The sequence below is a fragment of the Protopterus annectens genome, chromosome 6.part1, assembly GCF_019279795.1.
Source record: "Protopterus annectens isolate FY-2018-M chromosome 6.part1, PAN1.0, whole genome shotgun sequence".
Taxonomy (NCBI): Eukaryota; Metazoa; Chordata; order Ceratodontiformes; family Protopteridae; genus Protopterus; species Protopterus annectens.
The window spans coordinates 470371058-470395240 of NC_056738.1; the positions used below are offsets into that span (position 1 = coordinate 470371058).

Consider the following 24183-nt stretch of genomic DNA (forward strand, 5'->3'; position numbering starts at 1 on the left):
ACACCGTGTTACCTGTTAGCAAAAAAGAGCTTTGCTAAAGTTGCCTCTGCAACTTAGAATCTTTCCCCACCAAAATTAAAAATTTGAATAGCTACCCATTATCAGAAAACATCTTACTGCCCCACTATCCTACTTAGCAGCAAACTATAATTGCAGTGTTTTAGATGCATGGGCTAATTGTCCTAATTCTGTTTTCTCATTAAATTATGACTTCAGGTTTGTTGTTTGGAAAATAGAAATATTGAAAACTGAGTAGTAATACTTATCTGTCTGTACGAACCAAAGCAATGTAACGAAACCCAAAGAGATGAAAACTCAAAAACTGCTAAGAAGAAGGGACAGCAGACACGGACACCAATGGCTTTATCTTATAGTTAAATGTTTCAGCACAACACATTGCCGATGTTTTGTAACACTCATTCATTTAAAATTTTTGTTGCTTTCCTTGACTGAAAAAGTCCTTCTGATCAGTCTACCTACACAGTTAACACATTTCTAAGTAAATAAAATATTTTTTCATGAAATTAATAGTCTCTTGGCCAAAGCAGTGATAACATTCCACCTGGATTACCTTGTGTTACGTCCTTGTTTTCAAGATTGTGTCCACAGTGAGCATCTGTAGTCACCCACCTGAGTAATTGGTGCACTCCTTTACCGAACACTGTAGAGTGGACCTCTGTTCCAGGAGTATATCTCCCTTTATGAGGGCTGTCTTTAAGGGCATCTTGTCTTTAAATTCTTCTTCCGTCTGTTGGATTAATTTTACCCCACTTGAATACTTTTTGATAAGCTGTTTAGGGTTCTACACAAGTGTTGTACTGACCTTAGAGGGTCCCACAAAGTATGTTACAGCAGGACATGTGAATATTCCCCTTTCCAGATAATCTGTCATCACTGAGTGCCTTGTTTTCGGCCTTTATGTTGATACTCCAGTGGGAATTGTTAGTAGACTTTATAATTTTGTAACTGTGTTGGTTGTGTTCATTAAGGTGCAACCTCATATTACTGGAGCAAGAGCTATATGTTCTGGGGTCCAGTGGGTCAAGTGCTGTTAGCCCTGGCATAGTGATACAGTGTGCATGCAAAAAGGGGTGAAAGGAGATGATTTTTTTATCATTATTATTAGAATAGTGTGATGTAGCACAGAAAGATGAACACAAGTGTTTCTTCATTGCGGAGAGCCCTCAAATTCATCTTGTATTGTAAATATTTGCATGCCTGCTGCATTCTATCTGAATAAAGCTGTTTGAGAAGTTTTGTCATTTGGGTACCTGAGAAGTCTGACTGATTTTTACCTTATTTTCTACATGCTATGTTTCTGTTGCACAGTGCACTTAAAAAGGTCTCTGTTACTTTTCCCTCCCACAGGGTCCGCCAGGTCCACCAGGGAGAGATGGATCTCCTGGGCAACCAGGCCTTCCCGGTCCACCAGTAAGTATGCCATTATTCAGTCACATAAACCTTAACATAGAACTGCTCTTGTGAAAACTTTTGTGTAAGAATGACAATAATCAATTGATATTACAGGCATTTTGATATTTTTGAATTCAGACATTTTGATATTTTTATTATTTCCATTCAGAACACATCAAGTTTGTAGCCTGTTAAGACATTTGAGCAGCAGAAAATTGGTGATGCTGATATTGCCTTAAAATATATCTGTTTGTTTGTGTGTGTGTAAGTACCTATAGATATAAAATGCACAGACACACACACACATATAAATGAGTGTGTGGACTGAATATACATTTTATATGTAATATATACTGATATGTAAACATACTTACACAAAGACACACATTATAAACGTGTGTGTGTGTGTGTGTGTGTGTGTGTGTGTGTGTGTGTGTGTGTGTGTGTGTATATATATATATATATATATATATATATATATATATATATATATATATATATATGTATCTGTGTGTGTGTGTGGCCCTCTCCTGTAAGACTCAAATTCAAGCCAAACAGCCAGTTCCAAGTGCATCAATATCTATAGGCAGTGTACATTCTTAAAATGAACTTTGTAATAGTGTAATTATACTGCTGTATCCATATTGCCAGGCTGCTACACACTCCCCGGTAATTATCTAGCTCACTTTTCTCACAACTCCATTTATCTTTGACCTTAGCTGTACCAACTGCCCCTTTTCTGCTCCTTCCTGGCCTCTGACAACATCCGTACTACTTATCTTGAAGCACTGTCCTCTATTTTTCAGCTTCCTCCATTCATTTGCTGTGGGAACCTGCACCCCCCCACCCTTCCCACTAATACCTTACTCAATATTTCTCCTCTTAGCCCCCATCCCTACCAGCTTTTTGTTCTCCTCCCCTATTCCTCCTTTCCCCCTCACTCCCTCCTCACTTTGTTCCTCTTAACAACACTAATAACTGTAACAAAAGTTAGACTGTTTTCTCTGTACTCTTATCTCTCCCTAGTACTACATAGTTTTCCCTCTAGTTCTTCATGGTTAGCTTTTATCTTACTTGTTTAACTTGCTGACTGTTTCTGAAGGGCCCTGAGTCTTGCCTCTGGTTCAACCCGCTCTGTTCACCCTTGCTACGCTCGGGCTAACTCCACTCCCCTACTATTCCCCCATTCCCACCCACCCCGCTTTCATTGTTTCTACATTCTAGTACTCAAATTAAGCTCCAAGCTGACATCCATCCCAACCCAGGTCCCAATGACACAAATTCTCAGCACCTACTATCTTCCTCATGTCCCATGCCTACCATCTGTACTCAGTCTATCACTCACTCACATCCCTACCCCCTTTCACAAATCCTCTAATTCTGATCTGCTTTTGCTAAACTTCAGCCTCCGTAGCATCATAAACAAGACTAGTGAATTCCATGCTGCCCTATCCTCCTACTCACCAGATATAGCTGTAATAACTGAAACCTGGCTAAAGCCCCACAATAAGGCAATGAAATTCTCATAACAGGCTATAACATCATAAGATTAGACAGAGTCATCAAACGGGGAGGTGGTGTTGCCGTTATGTTTAAAGACACCCTGAAAGTAGTACAACTAAACTGCACCCCTCCTGATCTACCCAACTCTGAAATACTGACAACCCACCTTGAAATCAACCCTAACAAAGCAATAATAGTTATAACCACCTATCTTCATCCAGGCAGTAACCTTCCCTTCATAAAAAATCTACTTTCCTGGCCGGCAGCAACCAAATTCACCCAAGAAACTATTGAGCTTGGTGACTTTAACCTAGACTGGCACACCTGCAGAGCAAATAACTCATCCAACTTTGTAAATCTTTTCACTTCACCCAAACAATAAACTGTCCAACTTGTATAGATAAACACTCGTCCAACTTGTATAGACAAACACTCCAGCAAGCAGTCAACATTAGATTGGATCTAAATTAACAAACCTAACCTAGGTTTCCTAGCCGGTTGCCTATCTGACTCCCTCAGTGACCACTATTCAACCTTTCGTTACAGGAAACGTGTGAATACCCAAATTAACATCATCTTCAAATACATAATTTCCAAGAAAAACTTCTCCCTCACTACTTTCAGCCTCCTACTCCAACAATGTAACTGGACCCCAATTAAACACTTACAGTTAGATGCTGCTGTTCAGTATGGCTGCCAGCCTAGCTAGATAGATAATTCTGTCATTTGTAAATATGAATGTAAACTACAGGCTTGTTGTCTTAAATGTAAAGAAATAGTGTTACATGTGGAACTGGATATAAATGTGACAACAGTGCACTCTACTGACCAAAGTAAAGCATGTGGTGACCCTTTGATGTAGACAGTGGTGCCAAAGAGTCTAGATGATGGAATTCTTGCTATTATTTTAACGAAGAGTTCAATTGCTAGATTTAAGCATGCAAATGTATTTGCATTGCTCTGCTTCCTGACCAGCTGCAAGATAACAAAAAGAGATGTTAAGAATGTAAATGTAGTTCTGTTAGCCTGGGAACCCAGGGAAGTGTGAAGAATGATGTAATGTGTAGCCTGGGAACCCCAGGAAAGTGTGAAGAATGATGTAATGTGAATCAGAACTGCAGTTTCAATTTAAACATAGAGAACCAGAGATTATTAAACATTTTTTGTCTTGACCATCCAATTCACAGCACTGTCTTGCTCATATGTAAGCTATCTTAGATTTGTGTTTTCTCTTAGAAATAGCTAGAAACTAGAAAGATGAGACTAAGTGTTTTTCTGTGATGTCAGAACTGTACTACTGAATTATTTTAAGTATTTCTCTGTGATCTCTGAACTCTTTACTAGCACTGTGTAGTAAGAAGTATTGTCTTGTGCTTTTATTATTTATTATTAAATATGTTAAAACCTTTCAACTGTGGCTGTTTCGTGTAGCGACAATTTAAGCTCTAGAGTACATTGCATATTTAGTGTTTACTGTCCAAGTCACTCCAAATAAGCCTTGACTGTTTAGTCACACTTATCAATTGGATAATAATATTGCACAGTAATAATTGGACACCCTTTTAAGGGCCTTTGAGTAGCTGATAAATATTAGCTGGGCGGTACTTCTGTATAGTCTGGATAATAGGGGCACAGCTGGAGAACATGTGCCAGCCTTTCCCAGGAGTGTCTGTGTGGTTGTATAAACTCTTATCTCAAAGTGTGTGTGTGTGTCAGCTATTTGGGCAGGGACACAAAGCACTGGTTGGACAGAGAGGGTGCTGGAGGTTTTAGTTTGCCAACTAGGCTGAGATCTAGACCCTATAGCTGTGCCAGTGGGGAGTCTTATTTGGGACTCGGAGAGCAAGGGAGTGACCAGCCCCGGACTGACTGTGATCACTGTGTGCTCTTAAGGGAAATAGCACTTTAGGGAAATTACACTTTACTGTGTGTATTTGTTATCCTTTCTTCATATATGAGATGCCCTCTCTGGTGTTAGTGGTGAGGATTGAGGCTCCTTGATTGCTGGGCCAGGGCATGGGCATCACTTATTAATTGTTTGGCAGAGGTGAGATATCCACACCACATATTAATTGTTTGGCATAGGTGGGATATCCACATCACATATTAATTGGTGGCAAATACTAACTGGCTTGTAGTGGCATGGGTAGAGTGAATTCCTGTAGCTTGGGTACAGTGAGCTTTGAAGGTGTTTTGTGCACTAAATTAGCCATGGAGTGAATACTCAGAGTTCAGATCACAATTGTTTTATTTCTTTTGTTAGCTTACTTAGTCAGAGTGAGCAGGCAGCATGTCAGCAGAGGAGTATGGAAAGCTGACAAGGACCCAGGCTGGCAGAGATGTGCCAGGCTAAGGGACTGGAAACCTGACTAAGGCAGACTTGATTGCAGCCTTGGTTACAGCTGCATCAGAAAACAGCAAAAAGGAGGACAATTGGACTGGCAGTGGTGATATAATACCCTCAGAGAATGGACGGCTCAACCTTTCTGCAGAGGAGTTAAAAATCCATCTGGAGATAAAGAGACTTGAGTTGTAGGCCAGGCGTTGAAGATAGAAACTGAGGAAAAGGAGAGGCAGAGGAAGCATGAGAGAGAAATTCTGACTCTTTGCCAGAGTCATGGAGGTAATGGGGAAGGGAGTAACTGGACCCCAGAAGCACAACAGGTCAGTAAATTTCTTCCACAGTTTAAAGAGGGGGATAATTTTGATAGTTTCAGTCATATGTCTGAGAGGGTATGCAAACAGTATAGTGTTGACCAAAGGCTCTGGGTACGGTTCCTGAACCCCTTACTCCATGGTAAAGTTGTAACTGTATTGTCTAAAATGTCTGACGTTGCATGTTTTGATTATACTGCTGTAAAAATTGTCTATTAGAGTTTTTTAAGGTAACACATGAGACATATAGGAAAAAGTTTTGTGAGCATAGATGCAAGGCAGATGAAAGTCTGTGTGAATATGTTGCTGAACTGAGCACATATTTCCATAGGTGGGTGAGTGGATGTCAGGTCACCACTGTTGAAGGGCTGGCAGACCTTTTGGTGAGGGAACAAGCCCTTTGCACTTTTCCTGAGGACATGAGGATCTGGTTAGCTGATAGACAATGTGATACTTCAGATGAGTTGGGGGAGAAGGGAGACCTATACCTGGCAAGCAGGGCAGCCCTGCACAGGAAGGGGACCCCCAGTACTGCTCAGGGGTCTAAATGAACCCATGGTGAGCAGCACAGACTGCCCCAACAGAATCTGCCAGTAGCACGGGAAGCCACTAGACCAGGTACACATCCAGGAGTTAGGGTTAAATGTTTTGAATGCAACCAGTTGGGCCATGTGGCATACAGGTGTCCACAGGGGCAAGGTGGGGAACAAAAGGTGCGAGAGCCAGTAAGTGGGAAAGACAAAATGCCAATAGTAGGTTGTCTTCTTGAGACAACAGGGGTACTAAACTGCCATCCTGCAGATCCTGCCATCCTAGGAGACAAGCATGTGGGTCTGGTAGCCTGAGGGAAACCCAGACAGACTGCATACTTGCAGCCAGGACTGATGAGGTAATTAGTTCATGGAGGGAGCTACTCTGTAGCAGTGAGACTGAAGGTGAGCCACAGCTGATTGTGGGTGCTGATGGTCCCTTGGAGAGAGTAACTATAAAGGTAGAGGTGAGTAGTAGTACCCAGGCTAACAGTGAGGCACCACTCTCTGAGGATGCCAGACTTCCTGTGGAGGGGGAAGCTGGGAAGGGTTACAAGGAGAGAGTTGAGACAGGCTCAGCTCTCAGACCCTACATTGCAAGGCCTGAGGCAGGTAGCTAGGGAGGCACCTGATTCTCAAGGAAAGGGGGAATCTGTATTACTGTACAGAGAGTGGACACCTGAGGGAGGGCTAGAAGGTGAGAGACTACAGCAGTTGGTAGTGCCTAGAGCCTAACGTCTGGTGCTTCTAGCCATAGCCCATGATATTCCCTTTGCAGGTCATATGGACGTAACACGTACAAAGAGGCGTATTATGCAAAACTTCTATTGGCCTGGAATTTCCAAAGATGTAACAGGGTACTGCAGGACCTGTGAGCAGTGCCAAAAGGTAGGCAAGGCAGAAGACAAGGTGAGAACTCCTTTGATGCCTTTGTCTGTGATTGAGGAGCCATTTCAGAGGGTAGCTATGGATATTGTGGGTCCTCTGAGTACCCCATGTTCCACAGGGAGAAAGTATATCCTAGTGGTAGTGGATTATGCTACATGATACCCTGAGGCAGTGGCTTTGTCCTGAATTGAGGCAGAGAAGGTGGCAAATGCGGTGTTAGAGATTTTCAGTAGGGTAGGTTTCCCAAAAGAAATCTGACTGTCAGAGGTGCCATTTTCATGTCAGACCTGCTGGCTTGTCTATGGAAGTCCTGTGGGGTGAAGCACATGAAGACCACCCCCTATCATCCCCATACTAATGGTCTTGTTGAGAGGTTAAACTCTACAATCAAGTCCATGCTACGGGCATTTGCAGATCAGATTAAGAGGGAGTGGGACAAATAGTTGCCCCATCTGTTGTTTGCTTACAGAGAGGTTCCCCAGGAATCCACAGGTTTTTCACCCTTTGAGTTGCTGTATGGGCATTGGGTGTGGGGACCTCTAGATTTAATTCAAGATGAGTGAGAATGTGAGTGCAAGTCTCACAAGGAGTCTGTTGTGGCATACATTCTAAACCTCAGGACAAGGCTCAGGGAACTCATGGGCTTGGCCCGGGAGAACCTGGCAGATGCCCAACAATGGAAAAGGGTGTGGTATGACAGGAATGCTCGGGCTAGAGAGTATGCTGTGCGGCAGCAGGTAATGGTTCTCATTCCTGTCAGACACAACAAGCTGCAAGCAGCTTGGGAGGGACCCTACAAGGTGGTAAGAAAGGTAAGTGATGTTATTTACATGGTGGAACTGCTAGGCAGAAGGCAGGGGCACAAATTGTACCATGTTAACATGATGAAACCTTACCATGATAGGAACACCCTTGTGCTTGGCCTTTGCAGTAGATTGCAGGAGGAGTCTGAGGGAGGTCTGAGGACTGATCTCCTCAGTGAGTTTCAGGCTGACACCTCAGTGGAAGGGGTTGCAATGTCCCAGCAGCTATCTCCTACCCAGGTTCGAGAAATCCGAGCAGTGTTGCAGGAATTTGGGGACATGTTCACTGAGAAACCAGGGTGCATCCACCTGGGGCAGCACTAGGTGGATACAGGACCCCAAAGGCCTATTAGGCAGGCCTCTTATAGAGTGCCTGAGAGAGTCAAACAGACTCTGAGGGAGGAGGTACAGGAGATGTTGCTGCTAGGGGTGATTCAAGAGTCCAACAGTCCCTTGGGCTTCCCCAGTGGTGCTGGTGCCAAAGAAAAATGGCAGCACTAGGTTCTGTGTGGACTACAGGAAATTAAATAGTCACACAAAGTCAGATGCTTACCCCATGCCTAGGACAGATGAGGCCCTATATCAGCTGGGTGGGGCTAAGTATCTTACAACCATTGATCTTACTAAGGGTTACTGGCAGATGCCCTTGACTCCTAGTGCTATTGAGAAGTCAGCCTTTGTGACTCTTTTTGGCTTGTATGAGTTCACAAAGATGCCCTTTGGGATGACGAATGCCCCAGCGACTTTCCAAAGGCTGGTAGATTGTATCCTAGCAGGAGAAGGAGGGTTTGCCCTTGCTTACCTAGATGATACTGCCATTTACAGCCATTCCTGGCCAGAGCACCTTCAGCATGGCAACGAGGTGCTGGACAGACTATAGAGGGCAAGGTTGACCATTAAGCTGAGCAAATGTCAAGTGGGTATGACGGAGGTCTCCTACCTAGGACATAGAGTGGGGAGTGACAAGATAAGGCCAGAACCTGCCAAAGTGGAAGCCATTCAGGCATAGCCTGCACCTGTTACTAAAAAGCAAGTGAGAGCATTTTTAGGGACAGCAGGGTACTACAGAAAGTTCGTCCCCAGTTATAGTACCATAGCTGCTCCCCTCCCAGACCTGACAAGGAAGAACAGGCCAGATAAGGTAGTGTGGACCCCAGTATTGAGCAGGCATTCCAGAAGCTTAAAGAAGCTATGGGAGGACCCCCTGTGTTAGCCAGTCCAGATTACAGCAAATAATTTGTTGTGCAGGTGGATGCTTCCAGCCATGGGGTGGGGGCTGTACTTAGCCTGATTTCTTCAGAGGGAGAAGAGCACCCACTGTTTTATTTCAGTCATAGGCTCCAACCCAGGGAGGAATGCTATGCAGCTGTAGAAAAGGAATGTCTAGCCATAGTGTGGGCACTGCAGAAACTTCAGTCTTATCTGTATGGAAGAAAATTCACTGTTATGACAGATCACAACCCCCTAACATGGTTTAACAGAGCCAGCCAGCAAAATGCCAAGTTGTTAAGATGGAGCTTGGGTTTGCAAGCATATGATATGTCAGTGCAGCACCGCAGTGGGAGTAGCAATGCCAATACAGATGGGGCTCTCAAGACAGGGAATGGGGTAAGGTATACTCAGATATGCCTAACTCCCTCAAGCAGCGTTTCTCAAGAGTCACTTGAAAAACTAGCTTGAGTTCTCCATGGGGGGGGTGAAGGCTACCAGCCTAGCCAGATAGAATTTTACAGATAATTCTGTCATCTGTAACTATGAATGTAAACTACAGGCTTGTTGTCTTAAATGTAAAGAAATAATGTTACATGTGGAACTGGAAATAAATGTGACAACAGTGCACTCTACTGACCAAAGTAAAGCATGTGGTGACCCTTTGATGTAGACAGTGGTACCAAAGAGACTAGATGAAGGAATTCTTGCTATTGTTTTAACCAAGAGTTAAATTGCTAGATTTAAACATGCAAATGTATTTTTATTGCTCTGCTTCCTGACCAGTTGCAAGATAACAAAAGGAGATGTTAAGAATGTAAATGTAGTTCTGTTAGCCTGGTAACACAGGGAAGTGTGAAGAATGATGTAATGTGTAGCCTGGGAACCCCAGGAAAGTGTGAAAAATGATGTAATGTGAATCAAAACTGCAATTTCACTTTTAACAGAGAGAACCAGAGATTATTAAGCATTTTTTGTCTTGACCATCCAACTCATAGCACTGTCTTGCTCATATGTAAGTTATCTTAGACTTGTGTTTTCTCTTAGAAATAGCTAGAAACTAGAAAGATTAGACTAAGTGTTTTCTGTGATGTCAGAACTGTACTACTGAATTATTTTAAGTATTTCTCTGTGATCTCTGAACTCTTGAAAAGCACTGTGTAGTAAGACTTATTGTCTTGTGTTTTTATTATTTATTATTAAATTTTTAAAACCTTTCAACTGTGGCTGTTTCATCTAGAGATACTTTAAGCTGTAGAGTACATTGCATATTTATAGTGTTTACTGTCCAAGTCACTCCAAATAAGCCTTGACTGTTTAGTCACACTTACCAATTGGATAATAATATTGTACAGTAATAATTGGACACCCTTTTATGGGCCTTTGAGTAGCTGGTAAATATTAGCTGGGTGGTGGCAGGTGGTACTACCGTATAGTCTGGATAATAGGGGCACAGCTGGAGAACCTGTGCCAGCCTTTTCCAGGAGTGTCTGTGTGGTTGTATAAACTCTTATCTCAAAGTGTGTGTGTGTCAGCTAGTTGTGCAGGGACATGAAGCATTGGCTGGACAGAGAGGGTGCTGGAGGTTTTAGCTTGCCCAGCTAGGCTGAGATCTGGACCTTATAGCTGTGCCAGTGGGGAGTCTTATTGGGGACCTGGAAAGCAAGGGAGCGACCAGCCCCAGACTGACTGTGATCTCTGTGTGCTCTTAATGGAAATTGCCCTTTACTGTGTGTATTTCTTATCCTTTCTTCATATATGAGACTCTGGTGTTAGTGGTGAGGATTGAGGCTCCTTGATTGCTGGGCCAGGGCACGGGCATCACTCAGTATTTCAATGAAACCTTCCTTACTATTCTTAATAATCTTGCCCCCACTAGAAAAATGTGCACTAAAACTAAGCCCCTCTCATGGCTTACCAAAGACACCAAACTACTAATGAAGCATAGAGATAAAGCTTGGTCAGCTTACCATGCACCCAAAGGCAAATCTGACCACCTTACTTACCAACAACTAAGAAACTTAACAAAGAAATAAATAAAAAAAGACAAGCAAACATGCTTCCTATCCTGTCAACAGAAAAACCAAAGTAACCCCCAAAACATCTGGCACTCCATCAACCAGCTCCACCACAACCCAAGCAAACCTCAATCCCTCCTCCAGTTATCTCAAACAATCTGACCCTATTTCAACTCAATTCAACTCCCACTTCATCAACACCATCATCTCCCTACTAGACAACCAACCAACCCAGCCACTTTCTGTCCCCACCCCTGCAGCAGACAATCACAGCCCTTCTCCTTCTCGCCTATGCAAACTAATTATGTAAAGACTCTCCTAACCAAACTTAAACCATGCTGCACAGCTGCAGATAAACTCCCTAATGAATTTCTGAAACTTGCCGCTCCTTCAGTTGCCTTTCCCATTTCGATCTTGATTAATCCCTCTATTAAAGAGCAATATGTTCCACTTCTGTGAAAAATATCTCACACTATACCCCTCTACAAAGTTGGAACTTCCAAAGAACTAACTATTGTACCATAGCCATTATTTCCCCCTTGCTAAAATCTTGGAAAAATGCATCCATAACTAACCCATTAACTACTTCCTTATTAATAACCTCCTTTCCAGCTTTCAGCATGGCTTCAAACCTAAACATAGTACCGGCACTGGCCTACTAACATTCACTAATACTGTACATCATCTCATGAACAAAGGCCAGCTTGTCTTTTCCGTCTTTCTTGATATGTCCAAAGCATTCAACACAATATCCCACCAGCTACTACTTAATAAACTTTCTTCCTATGGCCTTAGTCTATCATCACTAACTTGGTTCCATAGCTATCTTTCTAATTGACAACAGGCTACACAGTGGGAAAACTCCCCCCCCCCTATTTTTAATTTCCGTGTGTGTACCCCAAGGTTCTACTCTTGGTCCCCTTCTCTTTATCATATTCACAAACAGCCTTAGTGCAGCGTGTTCAGCTAGCCTCCATAGTACAGTATGCTGACAAAGCTACACTCATCTGCACTGCCTCCTCACCCCAAGAACTCCAACTAAAAATGCAATCTTCTCTTCAGGACATTGAAGCTTACCTCTCTCAACACCAATTCATTTTGAATCCCAATAAAACTAAGATTATAGTTTTCAGTAACAGAAAGCCCAAACCTTCCCAGCTCCCTCTCGCAATCCTCTCCACAGATGGAACCAAAATAGTCCCCACAAACCATACTAAACTTTTAGGTGTTGTCACAGATAATAAACTCAAATTTGATATTCATTTTGCCCAAACTATCAAAAAAGTCCACATCAAACTAGGCACCCTCTACAGGCCCAAACATACCTAACTGCCAACACCAGGCTAGCCACTGCTTGTATACACCTTCTATCCACCCTCCTCTATGGCTCTGTCACATTCATAAGCCTTTAAAAATCGGACCTCAACAACCTAGAATCACGTTACAGTAAGATCGCTAAATTTGCCACTAATCTTCCACACAGATCTCACCACTGTTCAGCTCTTTCTCAATTAAACTGGCTAGAGCGCCCCAACCCTTTATCATTTAATCAACTAACCTTAGCACACAAAATAATCCACCATCCCAGCAAATGCCCTGCCATCTCCCAATTAGTTCAACATAGTACTAACCTTAGTTCTCTCAGATCTTCCAACAAACTTTTACTAATGGTACCCAACTCCCACAACTATCATGGCAACTCCCTCTAGTCCCACTGATTAGCCAAACACTGAAACACCCTTCCAGAGACCATAGCAAAAAAACCTATTCACAATCAGTTCAAATCTCTTCTAAAGCAACACCGTACCAGTCATTGGCTGTGCTTCTGCCACTCTCCAGGTTAATTATTTTCCCACTTCTACTACTTTTCTCATCAGAAATGTTATCCTCCTTATCTTAATTTGTTTTAGCATACAAAAATACCCAGTACTTGCATTGTACTAATTCTTATATTGTTTTATTGCTTGTTATTGTACTATGATTGCATTATACTATTGCTTGTACTTTATTATTGCTTGTTTTGTTGTGTTGTACTACTGTGGAGCTTTTCTCCCCGGGTTTCTGCTGAAAACGGGCCCCTGGCCCAGTTGGACATACCCGGTTAACAAATGTAATAATTAAATAAATACACACACACACACACACACACACATATATATATATATATATATATATATATATATGGGTCTACTTCATTTCACCTAACTTCCAATTCACTGACTCCCATTTGACTGAGACCAAATGACTGAAATTTCATTTCACTGGCACTTCATTTCACTGACAGTTCATTTGACTGACAAGTATTATTAGCAAGAAAATGGAATATGCCCCCTTCCCCACTGTAGTGCGACCCTGGAGTTAGAATATATAGTTGGGGGGGGTATAGTTGGGGGGGGGTGGGGGGTGAAGCCCCCCACTTACTTTTCTTTTACTAAGCAATATTATATCAAAACTTAACAATATCATATGAAATGAAGTTGGGGGCTGCGCCCCCCGACACGCGCCGATGTGGGGGCTGTGCCCCCCACACCCCCAACTATATATTCTAACTCCAGGGTCGCATTACAGTGGGGAAGGGGGCATATTCCATTTTCTTGCTAATAATACTTGTCAGTCAAATGAACTGTCAGTGAAATGAAGTGTCAGTCAAATGAAATTTCAGTGAAATGGGGTCAGTGAAATGAAAGTCAGTGAATTGGAAGTTAGGTGAAATGAAGTAGACCCATATATATATATATATATATATATATATATATATATATATATATATATACACACACACACACACACACACACACACACACACACACACACACACACACACACACACACACACACACACACACACACAAAGATGCACATAAGACCTATACTGTATATATTTGTTTGCATATGTGTACTGTAGAGACAGAAGAAAGCATGCTAAACTACTTTGTTTTTGTCTGATTAATCTGTTCTTCCATTCCAGGGTGACCTAGGACTTCCAGGATCTGTAGGAATGAAGGTATGTCATAGCGAGACTTCCGACAAAGTTTAATTTTAATAGCAAGATGTTATTATGTCAGTTATAGATGTATGCTAAAGTAAGTAGTTATTACAGTGATTAATTTGTACCTTGCTCAGATGCTTTAGTAAAAATTATTTAAATCTGATTGTATCAAGCAGATTTGGAAATGAAGAAAATGTGTCATCTGTATGACAAATTACACAGCAAAACAAAATGTTGTATTTCAGTAGTGCACTAGTGATCAATACAAAAGAACTTCTAGCAGAAACGGTTGTATGAATCATGGAGCTTTGTCGGTTTATTTGATACCTCCCTTTCAAGTCATGCAGTTTCTATTTAGTGGTCTATGATGGAAATCTGTTTAAAATCATCATCATTTCATCCTTTAGACAACTAAGAACTATACTAATTATTTGTATAATTACTATTTGTTTAACAGCAGGTAACTAAAGGTTTGTGGGAAGCAAGTGTGTTAAGAGGTTACTTAATGCTTGTTTACCAAAGACTGGTTTGACATAGCAATCTTTTCCCCCACTTGCAAATCCTCTTCACCATTCTTTACTAAAAGTTCCAACAATGGCACTATTATATCCCACGTGCAAATCCTTCTCACCATTCTTTACTAAAAGTTCCAACAATGGCACTATTATATCCCACGTGCAAATCCTCCTCACCATTCTTTACTAAAAGTTCCAACAATGGCACTATTATATCCCACGTGCAAATCCTCCTCACCATTCTTTACTAAAAGTTCCAACAATGGCACTATTATATCCCACGTGCAAATCCTCCTCACCATTCTTTACTAAAAGTTTCAACAATGGCACTATTATATCCCACGTGCAAATCCTCCTCACCATTCTTTACTAAAAGTTCCAACAATGACACTGTTATATCCCACGTGCAAATCCTCCTCACCATTCTTTACTGTAAGTTCCAACAATGGCACAATAATATCCCCAGATACTCACACAAAACTCCTGGGCATCACAGTCGATAACGCCCTAAAATATGATATCCATGTCAATCAAACACATACCCCAACCACGCAGGCGAGGCCAGGTGCACAGACTGAACCAAAGCAAGGAAAAAAACAAAAAGTCCAGCACCAAAGTGAGGTGTCAATCAAACCATCAAATCTGTCAACAAAAAACTGGGCTCCCTATACAGGATCAAAACCTTCCTCACTCCTTTTGCAAGAACCACTATCGCTCGGTCCCACCTACTATCTACCCTCTTCTTTGCCTCCCCCCTCCTCACTAACCTGAACCAAGCCACCCTTACCAAAATTGCTAGTTGTTACAACCATATTGCTAGATTTGGTACAGGTGCTACCTCTAGGACCCACCATTGTATCAACCTAACTCAACTAGAATGGCTGGAGTGCCCCAGTCTTCTCCTATACAACCGACTTATAATAACCCACAAAATACTATATCAACCTGAAAAAACGCCAGCACTAAATAAGACCATCAAACCATACAGCAGCCTAAGGTCACTACACTCTGTTGACAAACTGCTGGTACTAAGAGCATAAATGTGGCTGGGGACTCTCTGTTCGCCAACTAAGTAAGCAAAACTTGGAATATGCTACCTGCCAAACTTACTCACCAATCCTCCTTAACCCAGTTAAAAAAAAAAGCCTCAAACTACAATTCCAGCAGCATTGGCATTGTCCATGCTTAATCCCGACTAATCACCACCTCCTGCAAACTCTCCCTAAGCATTTCAATCATATACTCTAATATATGAATTCTTGAAGGGACTTAGCCCATAACTGCGTGTATTATTGTCTGAAATTGAAGCCGCATGATTTTGATGTTGTCTACTATGTTTTATCTATGTTTGTAACCCTACTGAAAACTGCATATTATACTTATCCCTAAATGTTTCTATTCTTCCTAATGTGTTTGTACTCTACTTTCTGGAGCTTTTCTCCACGGACCTCTGCTGAAAATGGACATATATTCAGTCGGACTTTCCCAGTAAACAAATGTAAAATAAAATAAATAAAATCTTTGTACTTTCCTTTAACGCTTCATTGAGGCTTTGAACACCAAAGTGTTATATATTGTTATCCTGATGTTATCACCACATATTACTTTTTAGCATTTGTGAAAAGCTGTGTCTAATAATGAAGTTCAGTTCATTTTATTACATACCTCTCAACATCTTAGTGCTAGTCTTCTGAACAAAGCCAGAAATAATAGGGGACAGATGCCCAGAATCATTGGCAGATTTTAAATATTGCTTTTATAAACCTGGAAAGTATCCAGAAAAACATGGTTTGCATTAGCATGAAATTTCTGAAGGATATTAAGAAACTCAGGTGTCTGTCATTATTTATTGACTTTTATCGTCGGCGATCTTCCAGAAAAAAGAAAACATATGAGGAACAGACCAAAAATGTGAAGTAAAAATTCTGAACATTCTGTGAAATTCCGATCAGTTGAGAGATATGATTTCATACCTAGAGAAAGTTACCTTCTCATCCTTTACTATTTAAATTGCGTGCTTACTTGATTTATAACTGCAGCCTCAAATTCTAACATTTCATTCAGCTACCACCCCCATGTCCAAGCCCTTACATCCCACTTGCTAACACTTCTAATTTTCCTTACTAGGTCTTTTTTATAGTTTTATAGTTCCTTCCCATATTTGTGTCATCCCCATGCTGTAGTTATAATCAGCACAGTTTACTATTATAAATGGCTGGTTGCAGTTTGATGAACAGAAAAGGTTCTGTTTTTGCCTGCATGATAACCCAGGTGTTTTAAGTGTGGTTCTTGTTGGTTTCAGGAAAAAAGTGCTAACTGAGATGGAATGCTGGTTCTTACTTCGAAAGAATCTCTGAATGGGTCCTGAACTGTGAAGTTTTACCTGTGCACAGCTTGCCAGCACCAGGCAGAATTTTATGTGACATATTTACAGATACTAACTTTCTATTTGGTATCCCATGTACCTAGATTATGTATTGCACTGGGTACCCCAACCTCATATGTTTCCTGCTGCCTATACTGCCCAGATCCCCATATTGAGGAAGCACAACAGCATGCCCAAATTCAGTATTGTAACTTATGCTTACAAACCCTATGAATTACCCATGGGGTTACCAAATAGTGAAACAGAACAATTTTTGGATTATCCTAATTTGTAATGACTTACACTTTACCTTGTATTGCCAGCATGAAGTTCTTTCCCTAACCCTATTTAAGCACAACCTCGACCAGGGTTGGGAAGTCAGAAATTCACTCCTGAGCTGACACCTATGACTCTCATGGAGAGAGGCAGCCATTAAAAATGTAACATAATACCTCTTAAAATAACTTCTGAGGCACTATAACTTATGGAAAACATTTGGGTTGCATGACTAAGCTTATAAAAGCCCCAGTGGTCATTAGCCTAGTATATACATATGAACCTGTATGGGCTACTGTGTCTGAACAACAATTAGCTCCTCTTTAAAGTACACCTGAATGTAGTAATCTAGTCACCATATCACTAGCTTTAGTTTGTTGGGTTTACCTCTTCCAGATGTAGACTAATGATAGAGTAAGTGCTCTTATAACTATAGTTAAAGAGTTTGATGAGAAGGGAGTATCCTAGATTGTTTGAGGTGGTATTCCGACTCTATCCTTATGGTGATGTTATTCCTACTCTATCCTCGTGGTGATGTCGCTGAAGGATAAAGTGCATTTATGTGAGCATAACCTTAATAAAAAGCCTGCAAAGCTTTTTATTAAGAATCCATTCTTGGGGGAATGCATCATGGCAGTTAAGTAATCACATGCAGCATTATTAAGACACTGTGAAGGAACACTTTAAAGCATTAAGTTGTCCAGAGTTAAACAAAGAAATGAGTGGCTGAGGAAATAAGCCATCGTTGCTTGTTACAAAAATAGCAAAGTATATATTCTATATTGGTAAGACGGAAAGAGTATTAAAAAGAAGGATCTATGAGCACACGTATGACATATTGACAAAAAAGGAAAGCAACGCCCTACATAAACATAGTAAGATATGTGCTGAATACAAATATACATTTTTAGTAATTGAACAAATTAAATGTGATATGAGGGGTGGACCCTGGGAGGATAAAATAGAATATAGAGAACTATGGTGGCAACTGACATTGAATGACGATAAATATCCAGGCTTGAATGATAATATATCTATTCTACCATTGCTAAAATTAAGAGCAGCCAAACTATAGCAATAAGGTGAAATAATTTAGTTTGGCCACCAGAGGGCGCCCCTGATTTATTAATTTAAATAATTTAAACAGTTTTTTAACAAATGATTTTAACATAACATTTTATGGGTAATGTTTCGTGTATATTAATTTTAAGTTGTACAATTTTAATTTTGATTTTGACAAGGGATTATAACCATAAATATATGACTTTTCCAGCTGTCAAAATAATCCTTGTTTTAAATTGAGCGATGATGTAGTTTTCTTTTTGGTATATCAGTACCAAGATTTTAACTAATTATTTATTTATTTAATTAACTAACTGAAGTTTTTATTGGATAGCTAATTAAATGAAAGTATATAAATGAATTGATTTGGCTAATACACTGGTCATCTGATGAAGTCATAATAATAGACGAAAACGCTGTGTCTTTTGCACATTTTTTACAAAGGCGTTCATGTTTTACGTGTTTTTGGATTTGTGGCAGAATAAACTTTTTTAGCACTCACTACGGAGTTGGCAGCTATTCTTCTACGTGGTTACTGCCTTTAAGTGTTTTTCGGAGTTTATTTGCAGTATCTGGTTTTCAAAAATAGCAAAGTAATTGAAATGGCTTCTCTAACATCAGTTGTGCACTGCAGTGATATTTTTCTTCCTCTCTCTCTCTTTCTCTCCCTACCTCTCTTTTTCCTGTGATGTGGTGAGCAGAATAACAGAAATCTTATCCCCTCAAAATTGTTAGAGCTTCTTTCTTCCTATGGTGCAGGTCTTTCCCTAGAGGAGGATGGTATTCAGGTAAAGCCTTTCTACCCTGCATGGCATGTCTGTACTGAACAAGGAGGCTTGACCATTTCCTGCCTGATTTGTCATTTAAAGAGCAGCAGTAGTTGTCTGGTTTTGTTTTCCGCACATTTTTTTACTGTGATCTTGCTGTGTTTTGATGCTTTGGTAAATTAAGCATGGTTCATGCAGTGTTTCTTTGCTGCATCTTCATACCACTGGGCCTCTAAGTACAAGAATTCTGGAAAAAGACAAAAATAATGGTGGAATGGGGGCAAAGCCCACAATCAGGGAGAGATTTTAAATATTGCTCATATGACCTTAGAAAACTGATAGAAATAGGTTTTATATTGGCATTAATTTTTTCTGAGGAATATGAAGTCCGAAACTCAAATGCCTGTCATTATTAAATGACTTTAGTGCTCATTGATGTCCCAGAAAAAAACCCAGATTTTGAGGAATACACGAAAAATGAGATGCAAAAATCCAGACATTCCTGAAAAATGATGGACAGCTGAGACGTAGGACCAGTTTCCTTTGCCATCTTATGAAGTAGCAGTTCTACTAGTGCTTTGGCTAAGTCCTTTTTGTTAACAATGACTCCTACATTAAGTGAAGAAGAACACATTCCATCATTCAAATTGCAATAATACCTCCTTTTCCTGTTCAGGGTCATGGGAAGCTGAAACATGTCTAGGTAGGCAGCAGGTGTAAGGCAAGGAACCAGTCTGAAACAGCATGCCAGGCACCATATCACACACACACACACACACACACACACACACACACACACACACACACACACACACACACACACACACACACACACACACACACACACACACACACACACCTTTTATAGGTTCAGGAATTAAACCCCATGTATCTGTGGGATGTTGATTGAAGCTAGACATCCTAGCAGAAGGCCTCATGGATAATCTTAGTAGGAACTCAAATTTACTGCTACTTTATCCTGTTGTGTCATTTACCTCATGTAATTCTTAGTACAAAATGTATTGAAATGCTTCACTCCATTTTAAATAGTAGTGTAGCAGTCATTGCAGGTATATTGTGCTGTATTTACTGTTACATTGCTGTCAGAATGTTGGGTATGAGGAACACAAACACTGGCTGCTCGTCACATTTTGTTTATTTCAGTTTTCAATCAGAACAGCTGAAAAAGAATAGCTGTGAACCCAAATGGGTCAAAAATTCAGGCCATGCTAAGCTGATATAGTCATGACTGCAGAATGATAACTGTAGGCTGGGTTTTGTACTCAAGAATGGCCAATGATAAAGCAAAGTGGCTACAAACTGAAGGTAGAGGCTGGTGGCATGAATATGCAGTGAAAGCAGAAAAAAATCCACTGGAACAGAGAAGCTAATCCTATTACAAAATGTGCTTATTTTGTTGTGATTGATGGCTGGGGAAATCCACTGAAAAGCACTTATTACAATTGGAAAATACAGATACAGTAAATTGTTCATAAACATAGACTTACAACTGATAAACCAAGGTAGTACACATTCCAAGGTATTATGTAGGTGGTGGATGATGATGTGTAATGTGTACTCCAGGTGTGACACATCAAACTGTACACACAAGCCTAGATTTGGTCAGAGTCCCTTGTCTAGTTTGTTACACCTCTGTTAGATTTGGGTCTACAGAGGTTTTTATCTTGGGTTGTACTGTGAGCCTGTGATTTTCTTCCTGTCAGTGCTCATAACTCTTTAGCTCTTTAGTAGTGGTTGTTACATTTTAATAGCCCAAAAGAAGAAAGCATATCCACTTTTTTAAACTTGTGTTTCTGAGTGGTATTCCAATATCAAAGACATGCGTCTGGAGAGTTTCTCCCCTGGCCTCCGCTGAAAATAAGCTCTGTCCTAGTCGGACTTTTCTGGTCACCAAATTTTAAATAAATAAAAATCCTACTGGAAGTGAGAGTAGTTATATTATTAGGTATTCAAATATTGTACTAATTATGTACCCAGATTTTTGACCAGATGCATCTATTTTTAAAGAGCCTTTGCCCCGATTTTTGATGTGTGCATGTTTTGAGGCATGTTCGTGACCTTGGTGCTAATGTTTTTCAGTGATTTAGTAGCTGTCTTACTAATAACACTTAGGAGTGTTAAGGTTGGTAACTCAGTATGCTTGTTGTAGGATGTAGCAGTACATATTTTTGGGCTTTCCTGCCATGCTGAAGCCCATGACCAACCCAATTTCCAGAGTCTTTGTATCATCCATATCCGAAGGATGTCCATTGACCAATGTCTGGACATCACTGTATAAAAAGACCATCCGCTAGCACAGGGGTGTAGCCAGAAATTTTCATTTTGTACTCACAGATTCCTTTACTGACTCCCAGCCCACCTGGCATTTAAAAATGGACACATCTTTCAAAATTTTGCCCTCAACAGTTAATAAATGTACATATAATTTTCAGTGGCTCCCCCTAAAACTAGTAAAGGTATTGATTTTTAGATCAGCAATCCTCTCTGTAAGTAAGATATGTACCTGTTGTTAGAGACATTACCTTAGATAGTGGCAGACTTAATATAGCTGTAAAAAGCTACAGTGTTTCTTAGTGACGTGAGAAAACAATGTACTGTTTAGAGTACAAAGACTATGCCTGGCTGCACCCTTGCACTAACGCCACCTTTGGTCTTTGTAGCGATGCAGTCTGATGCACGTCATGCGCATTCAATATGCTCTCTGTCCATCGTTCGACTCATGTTTCCAGAGATCCTCTTCTCCTTCCAGTCAGAAAAGCACCTTATTGGGGAAATATCTCCACTAATTTAATGTGCATAAAAGTAAACATTTGTTTGAAATGTTGAAAGCAAACCCCACATATAAATTTCATTTGTTTTGTCTATTCTGGGGCCTCAGCATGACTTCTCTGACTGTCCTGACAGTGCAAAAGTCCATGTGAAAACTAAAATGTAGGGCCGAGGTACTTGCCACCCATATGGAGTCATTTTCCTTGGCTTCCTCAGTTACGTCACAATCCACGACTGCTGCAGGGCCGCTGCAGACTCTGGAGTCCACTATCGTCAGTAAAAATAAATAAATAAATAAAATAAAATAAAAAAGACAAAAAAGTAGTCAGACAACCTAGGTGAGGTGCTTTTGCAGCCCCTTGATCCAGAGAATTCTGGGCCCGAACCCTCTGGTCTGTCCCCTCAGGAGGACAGCATGGTTCACAAGATGGATGGAGCTGAGATTGCTTCACAGGCCTCAGCTTTCAAAATCTGCATCATGTGTACCGAGGGAGGCTCCTTGTCTTCCCTGACTACCAAAGTCTCAACTAAAGTTACAGTCAGATGACCACAGCCATCAGTCACCCATGTAAAATGAAAAACCAAATCAAAGCAAATCACATCATATGCTTCATCACCATCTCAAATCACTTTCACGCAGACTGAAGCCCAAGACCTCCTTAAAATCTCACAAGAGGTTATGGCTTTCATGAAATTTAGATACCTATCTTTTTCATCCACCTCTAAGACCTCTCTATCTAAAAGGAAGAGAGGTAGTTTTTCAGGAGGAAGAAGATTCCTGTAACTCTGAGGATGAGGAGAAATTGTCTTACTCTGGACACTTACCACCTTATAATTACAAAGACTCAGACTCGGATGGCACACTGTTGTCCACTCTACCCAGTCGACCTTTCTCCTCAGGAATAAGCAGTTCTCCCAGGCCCAGACCCACTGCAGGGAAGTCCTACATCTCCCTTCAGCAAGACCACTGGCTATTCTTCCAGTGCATGTTGCATTAGATGATGTCTTTGAAAGCATATCTCTACACCCTGATTCTCTGCTCCCTGCTCTGAGGAAACCAGGCAGGTTTTACAGAGTATTGGAAACTCATAAACATCTCTTTAAAAATCCAGAGTCTGTTCCTTCTGTTGTCTCCACTGAATATACTAAAGGAGTACCTAGAGGGCCAACAAGACATCCCTTGAGTAATGACAGGGAAAACAGATCACTAGACAGATTTGAGAAGAAAGCCTACACCTGTGCCACCCTGGAAATGACAGCTTTGAATTGTCAATTCCAAATGCTTAAGTACCTTGAGTATCTTCAAGACAAAATGCTAGCTAAGGTGGACTCTATTGTGGATAGAACCTTATCCAAGGAAATTCAGGTGATAGCCCGAGAAGCTTTACTAGTGTCTAGACACACTTTAAAATGTGGTTATGAAGCCTTAGATGCTTCTTGCAGAGCAGGTGCCACAGGTTCTGCCATCCGCAGACATTCATAGTTCAGGACCCAGCCCCTGTCAAATCAGGTAAAGGCTGAACTACTAGAAGCCCTTTTGGACAAGGAATGGCTTTTTGTTCCACCAGCCGAACAAGTTTTTAAGAAACTGGACAAAAAAGATAAGCAAATTAAAACTGTTAAAATAATTTTGCCTATCTCCATCTCCACGGTACAGCTGGAAGTATCCATCAAAACCTTGACCTTTCCCAAGTAGACAAGACAAATCTCAAAGGGCGGAGGGTTTCCAAGGAACCCACCCAGGACTGAGAGCAACTATGACTCTGTTCCAGTCCTACCTCCCTTACCCCTTCTTGTCCCTCCCAGACCACTAGCAGGGATATTCTCCTTCTTAAACTAGTGGAAAGCCATCACCAGGAATCAATAGATCCTCAACATTATTGAGAAGGAGTGCTATATTCATTTCAGAGAAATTCCACCTTTTTTGGACATTCCAAAATCACCAAAAGAGCATGAAAGTCTCTTGCTACCTGTCCTCAAGAAGCTACTTCAATAAGGATCCATTCAGCCTGTCCTTCAAGAAGAAGATGGGATAGGCTTCTACTCACTGATTTTGCTAGTCTCAAGAAAACAGAGCACTTAGAGACCCATCGTGGACTTCTCAAAGCTAAACAAGTTTCTCAGCATCCCAAAATTTAAAAATGCTTACATTGCAGAAGTTACTGTCCATGATCTTCCAAGATGGATCCATGGTTGCCATAGACCTAAAGGATAAAAGTATACTTACCTCATGTCACCAGACAGTCACAGAAAGCAACTACATTTTGCAGCAACAGGCTCCCACTACCAGTTCTGTGCTTTACCATTTGGGCTATCTACTGCTCCCAGAGTTTGTACAAAATACCTAGCTCCTCTGATAGTACATTGCAGAAATCTAGGAGTCAGTATTTACTTCTACTT

General features: G+C 40.9%; 1 protein-coding gene across 4 annotated transcripts in view; it reads left to right on the forward strand.

Annotated features, from left to right (window-relative positions):
- Positions 1–24183, forward strand: part of COL18A1 (collagen type XVIII alpha 1 chain) — a 1701455-nt gene that overhangs the window by 1339618 nt on the left and 337654 nt on the right. For all 4 annotated transcript variants that reach the window (XM_044075903.1, XM_044075900.1, XM_044075901.1 and 1 more), the window contains 2 exons: positions 1369–1431; positions 13988–14023. In XM_044075903.1, coding sequence (XP_043931838.1) covers positions 1369–1431; positions 13988–14023 — 99 coding nt within the window. The remainder of the gene's footprint in view (positions 1–1368; positions 1432–13987; positions 14024–24183) is intronic.